The 25969-nt window shown below is 41.2% G+C and overlaps 1 protein-coding gene across 2 annotated transcripts in view; it reads left to right on the forward strand.

The window, feature by feature from the left end:
* The first annotated feature begins 3162 nt into the window (after positions 1-3162).
* LOC139393151 (interleukin 1 receptor accessory protein) overlaps positions 3163-25969 on the forward strand; it is a 43459-nt gene continuing 20652 nt past the window's right edge. The window contains exons 1-3 of one of the 2 annotated variants that reach the window (XM_071141527.1): positions 3163-3864; positions 5967-6061; positions 25571-25859. In XM_071141527.1, the coding sequence (XP_070997628.1) occupies positions 3863-3864; positions 5967-6061; positions 25571-25859 (386 nt within the window). In that variant the 5' untranslated portion in view covers positions 3163-3862. The remainder of the gene's footprint in view (positions 3865-5966; positions 6062-25570; positions 25860-25969) is intronic. The other variant, XM_071141526.1, reaches the window with a different exon arrangement.

Below are 25969 nucleotides of genomic sequence, written 5' to 3' on the forward strand. Positions count from 1 at the left end.
AGGCGGTGATACAGCCCAACAGGATGCTCTCGATTGTGCATCTGTAGAAGTTTGTGAGTGCTTTTGGTGACAAGCCAAATTTCTTCAGCCTCCTGAGGTTGAAGAGGCGCTGCTGCGCCTTCTTCACGATGCTGTCTGTGTGGGTGGACCAATTCAGTTTGTCTGTGATGTGTACGCCGAGGAACTTAAAACTTACTACCCTCTCCACTACTGTTCCATCGATGTGGATAGGGGGGTGTTCCCTCTGCTGTTTCCTGAAGTCCACAATCATCTCCTTAGTTTTGTTGACGTTGAGTGTGAGGTTATTTTCCTGACACCACACTCCGAGGGCCCTCACCTCCTCCCTGTAGGCCGTCTCGTTGTTGTTGGTAATCAAGCCTACCACTGTTGTGTCGTCCGCAAACTTGATGATTGAGTTGGAGGCGTGCGTGGCCACGCAGTCGTGGGTGAACAGGGAGTACAGGAGAGGGCTCAGAACGCACCCTTGTGGGGCCCCAGTGTTGAGAATCAGCGGGGTGGAAATGTTGTTGCCTACCCTCACCACCTGGGAGCGGCCCGTCAGGAAGTCCAGTACCCAGTTGCACAGGGCGGGGTCGAGACCCAGGTTCTCGAGCTTGATGACGAGCTTGGAGGGCACTATGGTGTTAAATGCCGAGCTGTAGTCGATGAACATTATTCTCACATAGGTATTCCTCTTGTCCAGATGGGTTAGGGCAGTGTGCAGTGTGGTTGAGATTGCATCGTCTGTGGACCTATTTGGGCGGTAAGCAAATTGGAGTGGGTCTAGGGTGTCAGGTAGGGTGGAGGTGATATGGTCCTTGACTAGTCTCTCAAAGCACTTCATGATGACGGAAGTGAGTGCTACGGGGCGGTAGTCGTTTAGCTCAGTTACCTTAGCTTTCTTGGGAACAGGAACAATGGTGGCCCTCTTGAAGCATGTGGGAACAACAGACTGGGATAGGGATTGATTGAATATGTCCGTAAACACACCAGCCAGCTGGTCTGCGCATGCTCTGAGGGCGCGGCTGGGGATGCCGTCTGGGCCTGCAGCCTTGCGAGGGTTGACACGTTTAAATGTTTTCCTCACGTCGGCTGCAGTGAAGGAGAGTCCGCATGTTTTAGTTGCGGGCCGTGTCAGTGGCACTGTATTGTCCTCAAAGCGGGCAAAAAAGTGATTTAGTCTGCCTGGGAGCAAGACATCCTGGTCCGTGACGGGGCTGGTTTTCTTCTTGTAATCCGTGATTGACTGTAGACCCTGCCACATACCTCGTGTCTGAGCCGTTGAATTGAGATTCTACTTTGTCTCTATACTGACGCTTAGCTTGTTTGATTGCCTTGCGAAGGGAATAGTTACACTGTTTGTATTCGGTCATGTTTCCGGTCACCTTGCCCTGATTAAAAGCATTGGTTCGGGCTTTCAGTTTCAGATTTACACCAGTTAAACACAGCCATTTTTACTGGACTATCTGTTGTTGCCAAGTCATGATACCACTGGGGCTCAGCCTTGCAATAACCAAGTGGTGAGACACATAGCCCTCTAAATGCTTTAGCTAGCTAGATTATTTTCATCCATTGTTTCACAAGATGACAGCCTGGTTTGCTGGTTTTCTCAGGAGTCCCTAAAACATAAATAGCGATTTTCGTAAATGAACTTTATGACAAAAAAATATGCATCCCTACATTAACTAACATATTCCTCTCAATTGTATATTTGTTGCTTGACTCGTTATGATGTTATAACTACTTACATTTGGTTCCACCATAATGTTTTGTCAGCCATCTTCAGCCAGGGACGGGTGACTCGCATCAAATTTGTCATTGGACGTCATTGGTCATATAAAAACCTTGGGACCCAAATGCATAATGAGGGCTCTAACTCCCCTTGTGGTGGTCTGGAGCAATGAAGCCATGACGCTGGGTACCTCTAAGTAACGCGGTGGAAGTACAACCATAACTTATTGCCACAACGCTGCTCATTTGGGAAGAAATTGAATTATGTATTCTGTGAGTGTGTGTGTGTTGTTGTTAACACCTGCCTAAGTTACTGCCTAGGTCCACCAGCCTGGACGACCAGACGACGTGTCCGTAACAACGATCCCAATCCGGACATCCGCTGCCCATCCTGGTGGTGGACTGCTCCATTGGCAGAAGGCCTACCAGGGTAAACCACCAGAGGGGGACCGCAACGGCGATCACCAACCAGGACATCCCCTGGCCATTCTTGTGATGGTTTGCAGCTGTAAGAAAGCCTTCCAGGGTAAACCGCCAGGGGGAGTAGTGCTATGCTGATCCACAAACCAGGACGGACATCCAAGGTTCATTCTTATGGTGGGTTGCAACTTGCAGGATCCTTCCAAGTTAAATCCACCAGAGTGGGACTGTCATGACTCCTGTGAAGATCTGAAGAATCAGGTTACAGTGGGTCTGCTCTACAGCGCCCTCTCTCTCCCGCAGAAGAGGAGAGGGGTAAAGTTGGCCATTTTATGATGGTCATAAATACCTGTAGAAACTCTCTTTCTCCCACTCTGCAGAAATGGAAGTTAAAAATCCCATTTGTTATAACAGAGAGATAATTTGTAGTGCTGTGACATCCAATATTGGACAATGAAACAATGAAACAACAGTTGGAATGGTCCATGGGTACTAAAGAACAATTATGTCAGATCAGTTGTTGTTTTGGGATCTCATTAAGGACGGAATAACAACGTTATTTTATTGACTGAATGTTTATGAATCAATTTAACAATTAGGATTTGTTATCTGTAATGGTTATGATAAATTAGTCATTGTTGCTCACTGTTGGCATAAAGATAAATGTGCACATGTTTTTTTCCACTTTCAGCCACCCTTGTTCTAATCATGCGTGTACAGTCAAAAAAGGTAAAATGCACATCCCTATCCATGACAGATTTCTCTATACATTAATAGTTTGAGGCAGATCTTCCCCCCATTAAATGCGATGTATTAACTTAGACTCATCTATTGTGAATACATTTGAGTAAAAACCGTAGCAGATTGACTCCTACCTGCTGATACAAGGCTGAAACCGCAACTAAAATTGAGAAATACCCATAGACTGCAGTCACTGCTCAATACACGAAAAAACGCCTATATTGGAGATTTCGCAACTTGGGTTTTCCGTGGAGGGAGGAGTTGAACTTTACGGTACAAGATTCACTTCCTTCTTCATGGCAATAAGCAGAGCACGAAGAAAAATCTAAAATTATTGAATTATTTATTTCCTTAAATGTAAATATGTTGTCGTAGCACTTAGCCTGTAACTATAAACCAATAACGCAGTTTATGTTGAAATCTATAAGAAAGAATGGTGTCTGAGTTATCCAATAGCTTATTGAAATATTAACTTTGTTTGAGCCTTTATCTATTCCTAAATCCAGCAACAAAAATGCGAGGAGTGTCATTTAAAGTAAATTGCAAGTGGCACCTGGGACATCGAACGGGGGCTCACTGAGATTTGCATATCACAGAACCTCTAAGTAGTTTACGAAGGCTGGCAGTCATTCGTCATAGGGACAGGTAGGCTACGTTTTATGTGTAATATACTCTAGCCTACTACTGAGCCGCATCTCGAAGGTGCTCGACTGTGTCGCTTTGATTGGAAGGATTCCCAAGACCGTGTGGTTGTCGTTTGTCATATGATTTATGGTCCAGTGGTGAATGGTACTGTAAAACAAACCCGGTACTGGCACGGCCGCCGTGTTCCTCTCTGATCGTAAGTTAGCCGGCTGCAGCTGAGTCAGACAGTCTCCTCACCCTGCGACAGCCACTCTGTCCTGCCCGGGGTGTCAGCGTTCCCGTTGCCGTCTTCAGCGCTACAGAGTGAACCGGTGGACTTGTGGAGATGTAAGTATCACCTCAACCTATTAATTCGTTTATTACGCATTGTGCACTGTTGCAGTACTAGTTGCATGCAGCCTATAGCTTGCTTTTTTATCCACATTTAGCCTATAATCCAAACAATTCAAGCAATAATGATTTTCCCATACACTGCAAGCAGAGACATCTCTGTACATCTGTTGTAATCATTTTCATTTATGCATTTTCATACAGTTTGTCAGTTTTGACAGAAAGACCGTCCTCTTCTCCATCAGATTCCGATCGGACCTGCTTAAACATTGGTGCATGTCTCGTTGTTTTCCGAGTTTGCCAGAGGACTCAGGAAGAGCGTGATATCGATCATAGCGGATAATGAGATTTTCTTTCAAACACATAATGGGTGCTCTTTTGTGGAAGCAGAATCAATTAATGTATGCAAACTGAATTAGCCTAGAATGTCCCCTTTTAAGTAATTTCGTGACTCATTAGAAAACTTATCCCTTTCGATCTCATGGTTGAATGATTATGATAAATTCTAGGCCAATTCAGGCAGCATTGGCAATGTTTCCAGAAAATTGTATACTAAAGCAGTCATTTGTGACACTCAGATAAGCAGAAGAGAGTGGTTTTGAGTTAAATTAGCCTAAGTAGCCTAGCCTAAAATTAAAATGCTGTTGTGTCCAAAATTGTATTGTACATCAAATGAAGTAACCTAACATTATTTTACACAAGTCAGCATATGTTGCTTTTGAGAATTAACTGAAGTGAGTATAAAGGGATAGTTGAAAGTGATGGTTCACCCAAATTTCACAATTAGGCCTATATATTGGTTTCCTTACCTTGTCCATAGACTGCTTACATGGGTAAGAAAACCAATATGTAATCTAGTAATAAGATTAACATCTGTTTTCAGATTACACGTCTGTGTGAGTTTAATGTTCTTTAAAAAATAATAATAATGTTACATTCAGTGTATCTGTGTTTATATTTGACCATGTTTTGTGCCATGGTCATAGAGACCTCTCATCTTTATCTGTGTTTCTAAAATTTCTCTTCCACGTGCCACTGTGTCTGTCTGGAATTCAATCAAAACCACCTCCACAGTTTCTTTAACTACACAAACTAATGCTCATGCATGCACACGTTTTCTTCTGACAACTGTATCTATACAGTGTGTGGGTAGTCTACCTGGTTGTTGTTGTACAATTTACTGTACTCTTTTAGAAAAAAAAGGTTGCAAACAGGGTACTTCGGCTGTACCCATTGGAGAACCCTTTTTGGTTCCTGGTAGAATCCTTTTGGGTTTCAGGTAGAACCCTCTATGGAAAGAGTTGAACATGGAACCCAAAGGGGTTCTTCCTGGAACCAAAAAGGTTTTTCCTATGGGGACAGTCAACGAACACTTTTAGGTTCTAGATAGGACTTCTGTGATTTTATGTCACCATGGGAATCAAGAGCTATGCTCTAAATACTGCAAAGTGGGTTTGATTGAATTACGCCCTAAGTGTCTCAATGTGTATTTAATTCAGCATCTGTTCAGTGCCAATGTATCTGGATAGGCAGACCAAGCCAAGGCCATGCCAATTTCTCTTTACTGCCTCAGTCCGTGATAGTGTGGCACAGAGACTTTGGGCAGAAGGCAGCCTCTTGTTCATCTCCCTCTGTGCTGTTGCAGTAAAAAGCGGTGATCAATGTGGAGGTGGAGGCACCCATATGTGCTTCTGGGGAGCCACCACATGTCATTACCTACCTCAGTCCTTTCATGTGTGGCAGATCACCATAATTTGATATCCCTCTTCTCTCCTTTGCGCCTCTTCTCTCTTTACTCTCTCCTTCCCTCCACTTATTTCTTCCTTTCTCTCTCACAATCCTGATCTAGTCTCCTTCCCTGCATCTCTGTGTCTCTTTCTGTGTCCTTCCATGTATCTCTCTCTCTTTCCCGTCAACTCTCTCTCTCCCTCATCTGCCTTTACTATGACCCTGTCCCATCATTTTGTCTCTTTCCCTCAACCCCCTCCAAAGTTTGACAGAACTGACTGAGTGCAAAATCAATATTTGTATAATTAATAGCTGAGTTATTGTAGAGATCGAGGCAGACATATGGTAATGATTTCCCTCACCCTCCCCAGGGCTCTCTTCATCACAGCTCTCCTATCTATCTCAGTTGCAATGGTGGGAGTAGGTGGGACTACTGCAGCCACCACTCCATCCAGTGTCCACTCAGGTGAGTGATAGTTCCGACAAGGAGGTTTTGATTGGTCAGTATTATGCTACACTCCGAATATGAACCCTAGTAGGGCAATTCATGTAGATTATAAAATATTGGATATGAATATATGAATAGCTCCACTTTGCTAAATGGAGTTCACACCATATTTATTACACCTATCCAGTCCTTCCCAAACTATCCCACAATTATGTGTGTAGGGGGTAGAGTCCTGCACAGGTCAGTTTTTTGGAGCCGCACCCACCTCATGCCGGCCACATCAGTTCGGAACCCCACCCATCAGGGCAGATTGTTCTCCACAACACGACCCACTCGCATAGGATTGTTTTCGAGAGCCCGTCCTTTACCTGCCATATGACATCATTTTAATTAATTGTATTTGTGACTTCACAGTAGTAGGCTTTATTATAATGAATACTATTAGGCTATTATTACTATTCCCCTTCCCTGCATGAATTAATGTCTATTCAACATTTGGATAAAAGGAAACCATGCCATGAATTAAGAACTATATATTTTTATTTTCACAATGTGATGCGCCACTCAAATCACAAAAATTGCCTTTTTACCAAGTACAATTCTGAGTGTGCAAATGATTCTGATTTTAATTAGCCTTCTTACCTAATGAAAGCGTATAGCCAACCTAACAAAACAATATCTTTACATTCAATATGGTTTAGATAATAAAATAGTTTAGGCCTAATTACAACTTAAACAAACTATTCCCAGAATCAAATATAGGCTGCAAAAATAAGCTACATTTATTTTGTAGGCTACTCAAATTACTACCCGCACCGGTTTACACTTTGTATGGCCTGCATATGCCTGAATTAATGTAATAATTAACTGAATTATGGAAAACACATAGGCCTATCTGCTTGCTCTTTGTGTAGGCTGTGTATCCATCTTCCTCTTTGTTGACCTTCCAAACTGGGGATTTCACTCGCGCAGCACCTGTTTCCCTTATCATAATATCCTTTTCTTTTTATTTATCCGGTTTTCTATGATAGCCATTTTCGCGTGAGCTATGCTATCCAGGAAAAGTGAACTTGGCAACGTGTCAGACTCACGGATTGAAATAATGTTTTCATTCACCCCGGGGGAACCATGGGTATCCAACTCGATGCAGGACTAGCTTGAGGTTGACTTGACATTGGGAATTCGAGAATAGGTTCACAGGCCCGTTCTGTTTCTGGTTGAATGAGCACATTCTCTGGCTGAATCTCAAACCGAACACTTGGCCTCTAAGCCTTTTATTGAGTGTCCACTCACTGTTGTGTTCGATAGTGAGCACTTGAGTTTGCAAGTGTTTTGGCCAAAATAATAATTTAGACAATTACATTTTTATTTATTTACAGTGCCTTGCGAAAGTATTCGGCCCCCTTGAACTTTGCGACCTTTTGCCACATTTCAGGCTTCAAACATAAAGATATAAAACTGTATTTTTTTGTGAAGAATCAACAACAAGTGGGACACAATCATGAAGTGGAACGACATTTATTGGATATTTCAAACTTTTTTAACAAATCAAAAACTGAAAAATTGGGCGTGCAAAATTATTCAGCCCCTTTACTTTCAGTGCAGCAAACTCTCTCCAGAAGTTCAGTGAGGATCTCTGAATGATCCAATGTTCACCTAAATGACTAATGATGATAAATACAATCCACCTGTGTGTAATCAAGTCTCTGTATAAATGCACCTGCACTGTGATAGTCTCAGAGGTCCGTTAAAAGCGCAGAGAGCATCATGAAGAACAAGGAACACACCAGGCAGGTCCGAGATACTGTTGTGAAGAAGTTTAAAGCCGGATTTGGATACAAAAATATTTCCCAAGCTTTAAACATCCCAAGGAGCACTGTGCAAGCGATAATATTGAAATGGAAGGAGTATCAGACCACTGCAAATCTACCAAGACCTGGCCGTCCCTCTAAACTTTCAGCTCATACAAGGAGAAGACTGATCAGAGATGCAGCCAAGAGGCCCATGATCACTCTGGATGAACTGCAGAGATCTACAGCTGAGGTGGGAGACTCTGTCCATAGGACAACAATCAGTCGTATATTGCACAAATCTGGCCTTTATGGAAGAGTGAAAAAAAATGTCAGTCTCTCGATGTGCAAAACTGATAGAGACATACCCCAAGCGACTTACAGCTGTAATCGCAGCAAAAGGTGGCGCTACAAAGTATTAACTTAAGGGGGCTGAATAATTTTGCACGCCCAATTTTTCAGTTTTTGATTTGTTCAAAAAGTTTGAAATATCCAATAAATGTCGTTCCACTTCATGATTGTGTCCCACTTGTTGTTGATTCTTCACAAAAAAATACAGTTTTATATCTTTATGTTTGAAGCCTTTCGCAAAGTTCAAGGGGGCCGAATACTTTCGCAAGGCACTGTATTTATTTGATTGAACCTTCATTTAAACAGGGACTCACATTGAGATTAAAAATCTATTTTAAAAGAGAGCCCTGTACACATTACAATAAAAACAGAATATTAAAACATACACATTGTCGTGTCTTTGGCTATGCCGGATTAACTGATATGACATGCTATTCTATAAAATCCTTTCTCTGTAATTAATATTACCTGATTGAGCAAATCATGTAAATGTAATTAACTAGAAAGTCGGGGAACCACGAACAAATATTTATAGAGCTTTTATCTTCAGAATAAACTCTTAAAGACCTAGTAATATTTTACATCAATAGCAGTCAATATTAATCGTCACCTTATTTCAGTCTCATCTGAAAGTTGTAAATTCTTGGTTATCTTCACGAACCCTGGCTAACAAAATTTGGTTTAATTATTTGTTTACTAAATACCTAACTAATCACACATAATTACATATACACAGAATGAATCATACCTTGATTACAAATGATATCATGAAGGAATACGTCCCTAGCGGGCGGAACAGATATGACAGCTGGTTACACAAAGAAAAGGGTCTGGGTTTGAGTGAAAGAGCGGGAAGACTGAGGAACAAAGGGAGAAGCGATGTCTCTATCGTAAATACAGTATCTGATGCATTCTAAATTACCACTCATTTGGAAAAGGAAAATGCAATAAATATTTACTCTGAGCTGCTCTTCGGTAGGTTTGTGGTAGATGGAAGGCCATGTTGCCCAACCGAGTCCTTTGTCTTTAGAAGAATGTCTCTGGTGGTAAATTGGATACGTTGTAGTAACGTCGTTGTGTGGTAGACGGGATACTCTGTCTGTTCTTTCCTTGTCCAAGTTTGCAGCTGCTGTTGCTAACTCAACGGCTAGGAGGTGTCACTTCTATAGTAAATAAGAGTTCAAAGTTCATACCATTCACAACCAAAGCTCACGCTGAGGTTGGCTTAGTTCTGTAGTTGACATGTTAGTCCTTTTAACGTATGGACCGTCGTCCTCACATCCTCGGAACAGGAGGTTACATTTTCGTCAAGGCTTTATATAGTGGAGCGAAAAGGGTGTGTTTGAAAAGTTTTATAACCCATGTCTCTTCACAGGGGCGGGCCACTGATTGAGCAGAGCCCTAACCTTATGAAAACCCAAATCTCTCATTTGGAAGATAAAATTCAATTTAATCTCTTCACCAATAATTTTATATTCAAACATTTAAATTGAACAACAATTCCATGTGAATCCGATAACTACAATGTGCAGACTTTATGTCATCCTATCATTGATGAGAATGTCTCAGATGACAACCGAACTGACATTATATTCATTAAGTACCACCACTAATGTTCAATTGGTCGGATTACCAGAATATAGTTAATTTCCCCCCACCTTCTGATGTTCCCAGAATCTCTATGTTAACCAAAGGATTTTCAAATGTCACATCAGTAGGGTAGAGAGAGGAAAAAGGGGGGAGAGGTATTTATGACTGTCATAAACATACCCCCAGGCCAACGTCATGACAGTCCCCCCATGTTGGGTTCAATCTTGCGATAAACCTGCATGTTGCAAACCAACATAAAAATGACCGTGGGTTGTCCTGGTTGTGGACCATCGTTGTGGTCCCCATCTGGTGGTCGACCCGGGTAGGGTTTCTGAGAATGAAGTCCACTCCATGGCTGGACAGCAGATGTCCAGTTGGTGATCGCTGTTGCAGTCCCCCCTCTGGTGTGGTCGACCCGGGTAGGGTATCTGCACTTGAAGAAGTCTGTGCGTTTATGCTTACGCAAGAGCACATGTCAAGGGAAAGAAACCAAGTATCCTGGCAGATTACAACTTGTTCAGAATTAGTCTGACGTCGTCAGGTAATTTCCAGGTCAATGCCTGGAGGTCAGTCAGAATTGATGTCGAGGGAGTCTGTAGTGGTTTTACTACCAGTCACTGTCTTCCACTATTGTAGTGGCGGTAGGTATGAAGAAGTCTACTTCATAGCTATGTTATCCCTGGAGGAGCTAACTTCATGACGGAAGTACTCTTTAAGTATTAGACCAGTCGTACGTGGTGTGATCGTGGTTCATGACTTCTAATAACTTTTCTCCTGAACGGAGGGTTCTATTTATTAGTGGCGTGTGTTAACCATTGGAAGAGTGCAATGGAGATTCCCTTCCCCGTGTTGCACTCTGAGTGACTCCTATGTTGCTATTATCAATAGCAATTTAACTTGTGAGGTTACTAATCCTCTTACTGAGTGTTGCTGGACTGACAGTGGTATTGGTAGGGGCAAAAAAACTAAACATGGATGTTCCTAAATCTGTGGCGACTGAAGGGATTTCTAGTGTTATCCATTCTTATGAACAGGTTTGGTAACTTATTATTCTTATCTTAATTAATGAAGTTACATATGGAGGGAGTTTCTGTCAGGTGGCTTTTTAAATAAATAAAAGAGAATGCAGCTCTCTTCTTACAGACAGAGGTCCATCCCACATTTTTATACAGACTACAATGATCAGTCCTAAATTTGTCCCCTGTGATAAAACGTATTGCTGAATGGTAGACTGTGTCCAAGGGTTTTAAAACAGAGGTTGCTGCATGCATGTAAACAATTTCACCAAAATCCAATACAGGGAGAAGCGTTGCTTGAACAATCTTTCTCCTATTTTTAATACTAAGGCATGATTTATTTAGATATAAAAACTATCTTGGATCTTAGCTTCTTATTCATATTTGTTATATGCGTTATGAAGGATAACTTGTCATCAATCCAGACACCCAGGTACTTATATTGAGAAACAAGCTCCATTTAAAGTGTGTATATGCAGGTCCTCAGGGTCAACACTTCGTGACACTCGATGTCCCAACTGCCACTTATCAATTTTCTAAATCCATTCGCGAACATTGTCTCCTGCGACCTGTCTTCTTGTAGCATGACTCACTTGCTACTGTATGAAACAGGGGCACTGGGGACCAGGGGCAAACACAGACGCATACTCCAATAGACAGTGAGAAAGTAGTAAAAATAAACCCACATCTCTCTACTTCTGCACAAATTATGTGCAATTATATCGGTCGCCAGTGATTTCATCACTTGGTTTTAGCTTGTTGTAACCTGCCTGCTGCAAACAAAGTGGGTGAAAACACTCTTGGTGATGAATTTTCAATTCCTATGTTATAAAATACATTTTACCAAGACAAATGATTGTTCATGTTCTGAATCATTCAGTGTGATCTTTCTCTAACATATTGTGGTGGAAATTCAACACCAGTGACACCTGAAGTCATATTTCACAGAGATCAAATCAAAAATCAAATTTGATTTGTCACATGCGCCAAATTACAACAGGTGTTTTAAGAAAAATACCCCCCCCAAAATAAATAAAAATAACAAATAATTAAAGAGCAGCAGTAAAACAACAATAGATAGGCTATATATACAGGGGGTCCCGGTACAGAGTCAGTATGCTGGGGCACCGGTTAGTCGAGGTAATTGAGGTAATATGTACATGTAGTTATTAAAGTGACTATGCATAGATAATAACAGAGTAGCATCAGTGTAAAAGAGAGGGGGTTTGGGTAGCCATTTGATCAGATGTTCATGAGTCATGGCTTGGGGGTAGAAGCTGTTGAGAAGCCTCTTGGACCTAGACTTGGCTGCAGCTGTAGAACCTTTTGAGGATCTGAGGACCCATGCCAAATATTTTCAGTCTCCTGAGGGGGAATACGATTTTGTCGCGACCTCTTCATGACTGTCTTGGTGTGCTTGGACCATGTTAGTTTGTTGCTAATATATGTATATTATTATTAGTGTTGGATAGAAAACACTCTAAAGTTTCTAAAACTGTTTGAATGATGTTTGTGAGTATAACATAACTCATATGACAAGCAAAATCCTGAGGAGAAATTAAAACAGGAAGTGAGATATCTGGGCTTTGTATGTATTCACCAGAGTCCCCAATGAAATACCCTTGAGATATGAATGATGTTGCACTGCCTAGGGGTTCCACTAGATGTAAACCATTAACAGAATTTGTAATGAGGCTTCTATGTTGTTGTGGGAGTGAATGAGAGCAGAATATATCAGCTGTCCATCAAGCAGCCATTTTGTGATTGCGCTTTTTCCTCATGGTACCCACTTGCGTTCCATGGCTCACGAAGACTAGAAGGAATACTCCGGTTGGAACTTTATTGAAGCTATATGTTAAAAACATCCTAATGATTGATTCTGTACTTAGTTTGAAATGTTTCTTCGACCGTTAATATCACCTTTTGAAGTTTTTGTCCGATATAACGCTGACCAGAATTTGCGTTTGGATATGTATACCAAACGCTCGTTTGGATATGTATACCAAACGCTCTAACAAAAGAAGGTATTTGGACATAAATAACGGACATTTCGAACAAAACAAACATTTATTGTGAACCTGGGATTCCTGGAGTGCTTTCTGATGTAGATCATCAAAGGTAAGGGAATATTTATCATGTAATATCTTGTTTATGTTGATGCCATCTTTGCGGCTGTAGTGTTTTTAAATTGAGCTCCGTCTCAGATTATTGCATCCATTTCTTTTTCCGTAAAGTTTTTTTGAAATCTGACACAGCGGTTGCATTAAGGAGAGGTATATCTATAATTCCATGTGTATAACTAACTATATTATCATCTACATTTATGATGAGTATTTCTGTTGAATGATGTGGCTATGCAAAATCACTTGATGTTTTTGGAACTGGTGAATCTAACACGCCAATGTAAACTCAGATTATTTTGATATAAATATGAACATTATCAAACAAAACATGCATGTATTGTGTAACATGAAGTCCTATGAGTGTCATGTGATGAAGAAAATTCAAGGTTAGTGATTAATTTTCTTTATTTCTGGTTTTTCTGAATGCTATATTTTGCTGGAAAATGGCTGTGCTTATTGTGGTTTGGTGGAGACCTAACATAATCGTTTGTAGTGCTTTCACTGAAAATCCTATTTGAAATCGGACACTTTGGTGGGATTAACAATGAAAATAAATTAAAAATGATATGAGACACATGTATGTTTTAGGAATTGTAATTATGAGATTTCTGTGGTTTGAATTTTGGCGATCCCGGTATCGGGATTGCAGCCATAACAGGTTAAATGGCATTTTTTTGCGGAAAACAAATCTAACTCATTCATTGAATCAGATGGCTCATTTATCACAAAACCCACTGATATTGCCAACTACTTTAACCTTTCAAGGGCAGGCGGAACCCCTCGACAACCTTCCTCTGAAACGGCAGCGCGCGAAATTCAAAAATATTTTTTAGAAATATGTAACTTTCACACATTAACAAGTCCATTACAGCAAATGAAAGATAAACATATTTTTAATATACCCATCGTGCCCGATTTAAAAATGCTTTACAGCTAAAGCACAGCAAATGATTATGTTAGGTCAGAGTCAAGTCACAAAAACACACACAGCCATTTTCCTGCCAAAGATAGGAGTCACAAAAAGCAGAAATATAGATAAAATGAATCACTAACCTTTGATGCGCTTCATCAGATGACACTCATTGGACATCATGTTACACAATACATGTATGTTTTGTTTGATAATGTGCATATTTATATCCAAAAATCTCAGTTTACATTGGCGCGTTACGTGCAGTAATGTTTTGATTCCAAAACATCCGGTGATTTTGCAGAAATACTCATAATAAACATTGATAAAAGATAGACTTATCCTCTATTCAACCGCTGTGTCAGATTTTTAAAAAACTTTACGGAAAAAGCATAATCTGAGAATGGCGCTCAGAACCCAAAACAGCCAGAGGAATATCCGTCATTTTGGCGTCAACAGAAGCTAGAAAAAACACTATAAATATTCACTTAGCTTTGATCTTCATCAGAAGGCACTCCCAGGAATCCCAGTTTGACAATAGATGACTGATTTGTTCCATAAACTTCCGTAAAGCCACTTGTTGTTAGCATGTTCAGCCCACTTGTGGTTAGAGCGTTGGACTAGTAACCGAAAGGTTGCAAGTTCGAATCCCTGAGCTAAGAAGGTACAAATCTGTCGTTCTGCCCCTGAACAGGCAGTTAACCCACTGTTCCTAGGCCGTCATTGAAAATAAGAATTTGTTCTTAAACGACTTGCCTAGTAAAATAAAGGTAAAATAAAATTTTAAAAAAAGTCTTCATGAGGCGCAAACACTTCCGCCAGAAAAACTCAAAGTTCCGTTACAGTCCGTAGAAACAAGTCAAATGATGTATGCAATCAATCTTTAGGATGTTTTTAACATAAATCATCAATAAGGTTCCAACCGGAGAATTTCATTGTCTGAAGAAAAGCATTGGAACGAGAGCAAACTCTGTCGGGAGCGCGCTTCATGAGACCGAGGCTCTCTGCCAGACTCAGAGCTATTATGAGCACCTCCTTTATAGTAGAATCCTCAAACCAGTTTCAAAAGAAAGTGACGTCTAGTGGAAGCCCTAGGAAGTGCATCCTCATTCATATCTCACTAGGATTTCAATAGGCACTGTTTTGAAAAAGAGGGAGGCTTGCAAGCCAAAGAAAACCATCCCAACCGTGAAGCACGGGGGTGGCAGCATCATGTTGTGGGGGTGCTTTGCTGCAGGAGGGACTGGTGCACTTCACAAAATAGATGGCATCATGAGGGAGGACAACTATGTGGATATATTGAAGCAACATCTCAAGACATCAGTCAGGAAGTTAAAGCTTGGTCGCAAATGGGCCTTCCAAATGGACATTGACCCCAAGCATACTTCCAAAGTTGTGGCAAAATGGCTTAAGGACAAGAAAGTCAAGGCATTAGAGTGGCCATCACAAAGCCCTGACCTCAATCCTATAGAACATTTGTGGGCAGAACTGAAAAAGTGTGTGCGAGCAAGGAGGCCTACAAACCAGACTCAGTTACACCATCTCTGTCAGGAGGAATGGGCCAAAATTCACCCAAGTTATTGTGGGAAGCTTGTGGAAGGCTACCTGAAACAGTTGACCCAAGTTAACCAGTTGCGGCGAGCAAACCCGGATCCGGGATCCTATTCATAGACCTAAGCTCATTACCATAACGCAACGTTAACTATTCATGAAAATCGCAAATGAAATGAAATAAATATGCTAGCTCTCAAGCTTAGCCTTTTGTTAACAACACTGTCATCTCAGATTTTCAAAATATGCTTCTCAACCATAGGAAAATAATCATTTGTGTAACAGTAGCTAGCTAGCGTAGCATTTAGCATTAGCATTAGCATTAGCATTTAGCAGGCAACATTTTCACAAAAACCAGAAAAGCATTCAAATAAAATAATTTACCTTTGAAGAACTTCAGATGTTTTCAATGAGGAGACTCTGTTAGATAGAAAATGTTCAGGTTTTCCTGAAAGATTATTTGTTTAGGAGAAATCGCTCCGTTTGGTGCGTCACGTTTGGCTACCAAAAAAAACAGAAAATCCAGTCATCAATACGCCAAACTTTTTTCCAAATTAACTCCATAATATCGACTGAAACATGGCAAACGTTGTTTAGAACCAATCCTCAAGGTGTTTTTCACATATCTCTTCGATGATATATCCTTCGTGGAAGTGTGCTTTCTGTCCTGAATCCCAGGAGAAAATGCCCGCAATTGAAGATTACGCACCAATTTAGACAAAGGCCAATCTTCCAATGATATGCCTACAAATACGTCACAATGCTGCAGACATCTTGAAGAAACGACAGAAAGCGCAGGCTCGTTCCTGCTGCATTCACAGCCATATAAGGAGACATTGGAAAACAGAGCTTCAGAAATTCTGCTCATTTCCTGTTTGAAGTTTCATCTTGGTTTCGCCTGTAGCATGAGTTCTGTGGCACTCACAGATAATATCTTTGCAGTTTTGGAAACGTTAGACTGTTTTCTTTCCAAAGCTGTCAATTATATGCATAGTCGAGCATCTTTTCGTGACAAAATATTGCGCTTAAAACGGGCACGTTTTTTTTATCCAATAATGAAATAGCGCCCCCATAGATTCAACAGGTTAAACAATTTAAAGGCAATGCTATCAAATACTAATTGACTGTATGTAAACTTCTGACCCAATGGGAATGTGATGAAAGAAATTAAAGCTGAAAGAAATCATTCTCTCTGCTATTATTCTGACATTTCACATTCTTAAAATTAAGTGGTGATCCTAACTGACCTAAAACAGGGAATTTGTCTTGGATTAAATGTCAGGAATTTTGAAAAATTGAGTTTAATGTATTTGGCTAAGGTGTATGTAAACTTCCGACTTCAACTGTTTATAGACCTTTTCTCGCATCTCTCGCATTTTTTGAGGCCTTGCTCACAATTCATTCTGTGACAGCACAATGATCAAACGATATACTGTATGTGAGGTTCTTGATCATATCTTTGATCATGACACTGGTGAGGAGGAGAGAGTCCTTGTTAAACTTCGACACAAAGTAGTCTGTGACAAATAGTACAATATGTTTCATCTGAGTATTTGTTATAGTCAAAATTGTCCATACATTATGCTTTTTTTTTAACTCAAAAACAAGTTGTATGAGCTCAGGTCAATGAGGCCTACAGGCCATAATAAGCAAATAGAAGTTAAAAACTTGTAATGTTCACACGAAATTAAGTTGATAAAAAGATCTAACACAACATTAGGTGATAGTATATGTATTATTATGGGTTTATAATAAGCTATAATGGGGAGGTCATTTTGGACCGGGAACACAGAATTAATTAACATGAGATGGACACAAAAGAAGGGTCAATTACTTTTTCATTGGCAAGATTAACAAACTTAGGGATGACATGCCAGCAACAAATGCTGACACTACACATCCAAGTGTATCTGACAAAATTATGAAAGACGAGAATTGTACTTTTTAATTCCGCAATGTCAGTGTGGAAGGGTCGAAAAAATTACTGTTGTCTATCAACAATGACAAGCCACCAGGGTCTGACAATTTGGATGGAAAATTATGAGGACAATCGCGGATTAAATTGCTACCCCTATTTGCCATATCTTCAATTTAAGCCTGCTAGAAAGTGTGTGTGCTCTGGTCTGGAGGGAAGCTAAAGTATTTCCGCCACCCAAGAATAGTAAAGCCCCTCTTACTGGCTCAAATAGCCAACCAATCAGCCTGTTACCAACCCTTAGTAAACTTCTGGAAAAAATTGTGTTTGACCAGATACAATGCTATTTCACAACACTTTCAGCATGCATATAGGGAAGAACACTCAACATGCATGGCACTTACACAAATGACTGATGATTGGCTGAGAGAAATTGATGACAAAATTATTATAGGGGCTGTCTTGTTAGACTTCAGTGCAGCTTTTGACATTATCGATCATAGTCTGCTGCTGGGAAAACATATGTGTTATGGCTTTACACCCCCTGCTATAATGTGGATAAAGAGTTACTTGTCTAACAGAACATAGAGGGTGTTCTTTAATGGAAGCCTCTCAAACATAATCCAGGTAGAAGCAGGAATTCCCCAGGGTAGCTGTTTAGGCCCCTTGCTTTTTTCAATTTTTACTAACGACGGTGTTGAGCAAAGCCTGTGTGTCTATGTATGCGGATGATTCAACACTATACATGTCAGCTACTACAGCAATGGAAATTACTGCAAAACGTTTGTTTCAGAATGGGTAGCAAGGAATAAATTAGTCCTAAATATTTGCGAAACTTAAAGCATTGTATTTGGGACAAATCATTCACTAAACCCTAAACCTCAACTACATCTCGTAAAGAATAATGTGGAAATTGAGCAAGTTGAGGTGACTAAACTGCTTTGGGTAACCGTGGATTGTAAACTGATACAACAACAGCTAGGATGGGGAGAAGTCTATCCATAATAAAGCGCTGCTCTGCCTTCTTAACAACACTATCAACAAGGCAGGTCCTACAGGCCCTGGTTTTGTCGCAACTGGACTACTGTTCAGTCGTGTGGTCAGGTGCCAAAAGTGGGACTTGGGAAAATTGCAGTTGGCTGGCCCTTAAAAGTACACGGAGAGCTAACATTAATGACATGCATGTCAATCTCTCATGGCTCAAAGTGTAAGAGAGATTGACTTCCTCATTACTTGTTTTTGTAAGAGGTGTTGACAAGATGTAGGTACCGAGCTGTCTGTTTAAAATACTAGCACCCAGCTCGGACACCCATGCACCCCACAAGACATGCCATCAGAGGTCTCTTCACAGTCCCCAAGTCCAGAATATGCAATGGGAGGCGCACAGTACTACATAGAGCCATGTCTACGTGGAACTCTATTTCACATCAGGTAATTGAGCTATGGAAGATCCCGTTCCAAAAAGAATAGCAAATGATAATGGTATAGTTATGATCAAATTAAAGTAAAGACAGGAGGATGTTTGGACACTGACTGACATTTAAATATTACTCCAAGAACTTCCTTTCACCAAAGAGTACACAAGCAGTAAAAAAACCGGATAAAAATACACCTTATGGAACAGCGGGGACTGTGAGGCAGCACAAACATATCCACAGACACACGCATACACACACACGATAACATACGCACTATACACTCACGTACATAGGAATTTTGTACTGTAGATATGTGGTGGAGTAGGGGCCTGAGGGCACATCTGTGAATGTATTGTAATGTTTTTAAAATTGTATAGAATTGTATAAACTGCCTTTAATTTTTGCTGGACCCCAGGAAGAGTAGCTGCTGCCTTGGAACAAATAAAATACACAGCTGTAATTGCTGCCAAAGGTTATTCTAACAGTATTCAATGCTCCTGATAAGTCGTTATTTAATTGGGGGCGGGAACAGAGAATCAAGACAACAAACGTTGCCGCTGTCAAGTTTCAAGTTTTTTTAGTGGTATGTACGGGATACACATGGTATACACTACTGGTCAAAAGATTTAGAACACCTACTCATTCAAAGTTTTCCTTAATTTTTTGACTATTTTCTACATTGTGGAATAATAGTGAAGACATCAAAACTACGAAATATCACATATGGAATCATGTATTAACAAAAAAAGGGTTTAACAAATCAAAATATATTTTATATTTGAGATTCTTCAAATAGCCACTCTTTGCCTTGATGACAGCTTGTCACAACATTGGCTGAAATGCATTAATTAAGAAGGAAAGAAATTCCACAAATTAACGTTTAACAAAACACCTGTTAATTTAAATGCATTCCAGGTGACTACCTCATGAAGTTGGTGGAGATAATGCCAAGAGTGTTTAAAGCTGTCATCAATGCAAAGTGTAAAATATAAAATATATTTAGATTTGTTTAACACTTTTTTGGTTACTACATGACTCCATATGTGTTATTTCATAGTTTTGATGTCTTCACTACTATTCTACATGGTAGAAAATAGTAACAAAAAATAAACACCCTTGAATGAGTAGGTGTTTTAAAACTTTTGACCTGTATTGTACACCGTCCAATGAAATGCTAACTTGCAGGTTCCTTTTCGACAATGCAACAACAACAAGAAATAATAAAAGATTAGAATACGAACATAAAGTAAATGGCTCAGCAGAATAGTATAATACAGGAAGGCACAATTGATATAGTCCAATATTTACATGTGTTTTGGGGAAGGGGGGATTCGTAGGCAAGAGTTTAAATTGTGCAGTATTTAGCAATAACAGCAAGAGTCTGGTAGCTGCAGTTGTGATATGTTTCTAGCACGAATGTATATGTATGTGTTTGGGGGTGTGTGGATGTGTGTATGTCTGTATGGGTGTGTAGGGCTGTGGCAGTCATGAGATTTTGTCAGCCGGTGATTGTCAAGCAAATAACTGCCGGTCTCACGGTAATTGACCGTTAATTAACATAAATATGTTTCGCATCTCTTGGCTTCCACAAGCCAATGATGCAGACCTTTGGATATCTACATTTTAAAACGTCTAATACATCAATTTAATATGGCCTACACCATCACACTAAATCCATTATTTACTTTAGACGGGTCTAAAAAAAAACATGATATGAAGAAAATGTAGTCTATTTCAGAATAACAGAATAGCATACTCTGAGTTGTCCTTATGTTAGGCCCTGATATGGCTGTGGGCTAAACTAGTTAATTTAGCAGACAAGATTTGCTTAGAATTCCATGACATTATTTTTATTATTTCACAGTTTGAAGAATACAATTGAACATAGCTTCATAAAATAGAAAGGATATTTTCTCCAAACGATTTCAAAGGAAATGCGCACATGCTGCTATTCCGTGTTAAGCGTTTAACAAAGAAACTGGTCCTCCTATATGCTTAATTTATAGTTATTTATTAAATTTCAGTTGTGAAACAAACGTTGGGCTATGTATTTGATTTTTAACACATTCTAAGGCTGAGTGATGGACTCTAATGATGATTTTTGAAGTCCCAAGCTGCACACACTTCATCAGTCTCTCATTCCCAATTTGACAAGCACTTGATAATATTCTCACCAGGCCTCGAATTTCCCAGCGGAGTCCCCCTTGTGTGGCCATAATGCTCCCTTTAAAAATCCATCCATTTTGCGGCCAAAGTGGCCGTTGTGCCCTTGGGCTGAATATAATAATTATAATTCCCTTCTTCCAGCTGCCGTGCTCTAAAGCACCTCTCACTCACATGGCTCTCTAAGATGTAGCCAATGCCCTTAGCATTTCAGCTAAGAAATAGGCTACAAGTGAATGAAGACAGACACATCAGGGAAGCAACTGTGTGCGTCCCTCTTAACAAATTCCGAGGTGCATATTGAAGATGTTAGAACTGTCCACATATAGCCTACTTTTCCTCAGCCAACAAGATGACTAGGCCTAACGAACAGCAAAAGCACTAGCCTATGTCTATCTAAACTCAGCAAAAAACATCCTCTCACTGTCAACTGCATTTATTTTCAGAAAACTTAACATGTGTAAATATTTGTATGAACATAACAAGATTCAACAACTGGGACATAAACTGAACAAGTTCCACAGACATGTGACTAACAGAAATTTAATAATGTGTCCCTGAACAAAGGGGGGGTCAAAATCAAAAGTAACAGTCAGTATCTGGTGTGACCACCAGCTGCATTAAGTACTGCAGTGCATCTCCACCTCATGGACTGCACCAGATTTGCCATTTCTTGCTGTGAGATGTTACCCCAGTCTTCCACCAAGGCACCTGGAAGTTCCCAGACATTTCTGGGGGGAATGGCCCTAGCCCTCCCCCTCCGATTCAACAGGTCCCAGACGTTCTCAATGGGATTGAGATCCGGGCGCTTCACTGGCAATGGCAAAACATTGACATTCCTGTTTTGCAGAAAATCACGCACAGAACGATCAGTATGGCTGGTGGCATTGTCATACTGGAGGGTCATGTTAGGTTGGGCCTGCAGGAAGAGTAGCACATGAGGGAGGAGGATGTCTTACCTGTAACGCACAGCGTTGAGATTGCCTGCAATGACAACAAGCTCAGTCTGATGATGTTGTGACACACCGCCCCAGACCATGACGGACCCTCCACCTCCAAGTCGATCCCACTCCAGAGTACAGGCCTCGGTGTAACGCTCATTCCTTCGACGATAAACGCGAATCCGACCATCACCCCTGGTAAGACAAAACCGCGACTCGTCAGTGAAGAGCACTTTTTGCCAGTCCTGTCTGGTCCAGCAATAGTGGGTTTGTGTCCATAGGCGACGTTGTTGCCGGTGATGTCTGGTGAGGACCTTGGTGAGGACGTTACAACAGGCCTACAAGGCCCAAGTCCAGCCTCTCAGCCTATTGAGGACAGTCTGAGCACTGATGGAGGGATTGTGCATTCCTGGTGTAACTTGGGCAATTGTTGTTGCCATCCTGTACCTGTCCCGCAGGTGTGATGTTCGGATGTACTGATCCTGTGCAGGTGTTGTTACATGTGGTCTGCCACTGCGAGGACGATCAGCTGTCCGTCCTGTCTCCTTGTAGCGCTGTCTTAGGCATCTCATCGTGCGAACATTGCAATTTATTTCCCTGACCACATCTGCAGTCCTCATGCCTCCTTGTAGCATGCCTAAGGCATTTTCACACAGATGAGCAGGGACCCTGGGCATCTTTCTTTTTCAGAGTCAGTAGAAAGGCCTCTTGTCCTAAGTTTTCATAACTGTGACCTTAATTGCCTACCATCTGTAAACTGTTAGTGTCTTAACGACCGTTGCACAGATGCATGTTCATTAATTGTTTATGATTCATTGAACAAGCATGGGCAACATTGTTTAAACCCTTTACAATGAAGATCTGTGAAGTTATTTTGATTTCTACGAATTATCTTTGAAAGACAGGGTCCTGAAAAAGGTCTGTTTCATTTTTTGCTGAGTTGACTATCCCTCATAGTACAAAAGTTGACCTATGCTACTGGTCAACTTGTCTTTCTGTGCAAGAAAAAAATTATGTTCCAAAATGCAATCAATTAGCGGGAAAACACTGTTCTCGAAAGTGAAGACAAATGCGATTATGCAGGTAATGCTTTATTAAAAATCTGCATTTTTATGGTGAAAATGATCTTCCCCAATTGTGAAACTCACGTGCAGCCTATGTATGCCTGTTAGGCTCTACACCAGTTATAAAGCGGATTAATGTGCTTAGATTTCAGGAATTATTTGGTCACTTTAGTTGTGATACAACCCGTATCAAAACATATGGGCTAGGCTACATGAGGTGTGCGACTATGATTTGAAAAAGTCACACAAAAAAGCCTTGCGCTGTTCCTTGCCTTACTGCACAAGCTGGGCATTATTCACGAGGGATAAAACATAATCCACAAGTGATAAATAATATTGTCACCCATCAGACTATTGTTAATTTAATATTGTCTTTACATTTACTAAATAATATATGTGTGAAATTTGTTTTGATTTAGAATGGACCATTATCATGCACCTGTCTTGGAACAGGGGCATGGGAAAAAAACATGTCGTCTATGCACTTAAATAGCAAATGGAGGACGCTTTTCCCGTGGTTCATTTTCATGCCAGCCAGGTAGGGTATACTCCTGTTATAAAGCGAAGCAATGTGCTTAATATTATGAGTATTGATAAGTAGTAAGTCTAGCCTATAGAAAGCTGATGGGATCCTCCTCTTTCTAATAGAATCCATAAAATCTCTGTTTTCTCGCACAATTGCATAGCCTATAGAAATGTTGCGCAACATGAGCTCATGGGCTCTCATGAAGCGTTTGATTAGATTTTCGATCACATTTCCATTGCTCAGAGTGATTAGAGGGACAATAGAGTGCTGAGTACCAGGCAGTTTGGTAGACAACTAATAACCATCAGCAACATCAGAGCTTGGAGAAGCCTAATTACCATGACTAAACGGTCACACGGAATTTGACTGCCATCATGACTCGTGACCGCCGGTGTGACATTAATACGGTCACCATAAGTGTGTGTGTGTTAAGGTGCGGATTAAAGGGAAGCACCTTGTGACACCAGCCTACCAGATGACCTAAATAACTTCTATGTTCGCTTCGAAGGCAAGCAACACTGAAGCATGCATGACAGCATCAGCTGTTCTGGACGACTGTGTGATAACGCTCTCCATAGCTGTTGTGAGTAAGACCTTTAAACAGGTCAATATTCACAATGCCGCAGGGTCTGACAGTTACCAGGACTTGTACTCCAAGCATGCGCTGACCAACTGGCAAGTGTCTTCACTGACATTTTCAACCTGTCCCTGTGCCCAAGAACACTAAGGTAACCTGCCTAAATATCTACCGACCCGTAGCACTCCTGTAGCCATGAAGTGCTTTGAAAGGCTGGTCATGGCTCACATCAACACCATTTTCCCAGAAACCCTAGACCCACTCAAATTTGCATACCGCCCCAACAGATCCACAGATGATGCAATCTCTATTGCAGTCCACACTGCCCTTTCCCACCTGGACAAAAGGAACACCTATGTGAGAATGCTGGACAGAGCAATTCCTTTACCAGGCCGTGATCTGACTGGTAAGGACGCTCTTGATGGTGCAGCAGTAGTTTTTGGAGAGGACCTGGGGTGGCGTTCTGAATTTCTTCAGCAGCCTTAGGAAGTAGAGATGTGTGCCCTCTTGACAAGAGTGGTGTTGTTGGTCCATGACAAGTCCTCGGTGATGTGGACGCCAAGGAACATAAAACTGCTGACTCTCTACTGCAGTCCATTTGATGTGGATCCTCCTCAATTAACAATACTGGCTTAAGGGAGAGGTTGTTGTCCTGTCACCACAATGCCAGTTCACTTACCTCCTCTCTACAATGCCAGTTCACTTACCTCCTCTCTATAGGCTGCTTCGTCGTTGTTGGTTATCAGGCCTACAACCCTGGTGTCGTCAGCAAACTTGATGATGGAGTTTGTGTCGTGCAAAGATACACAGTTGTGGGTGAACAGGAAGTATAGCAGAAGGCTGATTACACAACCTTGGGGGACCTCTGTGTTAAGTGTCAGTGTGGAGGAGGTGTTGCCAATCCTCACAGCCTGTGGTCTGCCTTTCATGATGTCAAGGATCCAGTTGCAGAGGGTGTTGTCCAGACCCAGGGCTCTAAGCTTGGTGTCAAACTTTGAGGAATTACACAATAGTGTTGAATGCTAAACTGTAGTCAATGAAGAGCATTCTCACATAGATGTTCCTCTTGTCCAGATGTGTTACAGCCGTGTGAATATGAATATGTGTGAATATGAATATGAAAATGGCATCTTCCATGGATCTGTTGGAGCATCTGATATCAACGTAATATCAGCTAAATCACTGGTTTATTCTTGTGGGACAAGCTTATTTTAGCTCGCAGGTGCATGTCTTCTCCCGTTAGTATCGTTTAAGAAGGTGCGTATAGACCTCTGCAAACGGAAACTTGCAGGTGTTTTTTTAATAGTCAGATTAATACTCTGTGTGAATCTGACAGGGGAATTACCGTCAAACTGTCGTGCAGCCCAGCATAGCCCCCCTACCTCCACCCCTTTACAGAAACATATGATGAGGACTACAGTAGTACAGGCCCCCCAATATCAGCAGAGTGCCCCACATCTCACTCCTTCTCCCTATTCCACTTCTCCAAGCCCAATGTTCCTAAATACAACATGTAAAGTGGGGTACAATGTAAAAGAGAGAGAGAGAGGTGTGGTTTTGTCTGTCTAGAGTAATCCCTCTATCCCTCTCAGTGATCCAGTGCCATGACTGGGGCGAGTCAGACGATGGAGCCGTGAGGGTGATGGAGGGGGAGGCATGCTGGCTTCTCTGCCCTCTCTTCTCCCACCCCACTGTCTACAACTATAGCTCGGCCCAGGCAGCAGGCCTCAACCTAGTGTGGTACCACGTGGCTGCAGGTCAGGACCTGGAACAACCCATCGACTTCCACCACCCCGACCAGAGGCTCAGCAAGGAGAGGGAGAGGCTGTGGCTGCAGCCCACCACCACGCAGGACGCGGGCCAGTACATCTGCATGCTGAGGTAGGATGGAGACTGGGCTCGGTAGTGCCAAGAAAACCTGTCTATGAGCAGATGTTTGTATAAAAATGTGTCATTCTTTTAATCTTTTGAACCCATCATCATTATCTGCC

The sequence above is a fragment of the Oncorhynchus clarkii genome, chromosome 33 (assembly GCF_045791955.1).
Source record: "Oncorhynchus clarkii lewisi isolate Uvic-CL-2024 chromosome 33, UVic_Ocla_1.0, whole genome shotgun sequence".
Lineage (NCBI taxonomy): Eukaryota > Metazoa > Chordata > Actinopteri > Salmoniformes > Salmonidae > Oncorhynchus > Oncorhynchus clarkii.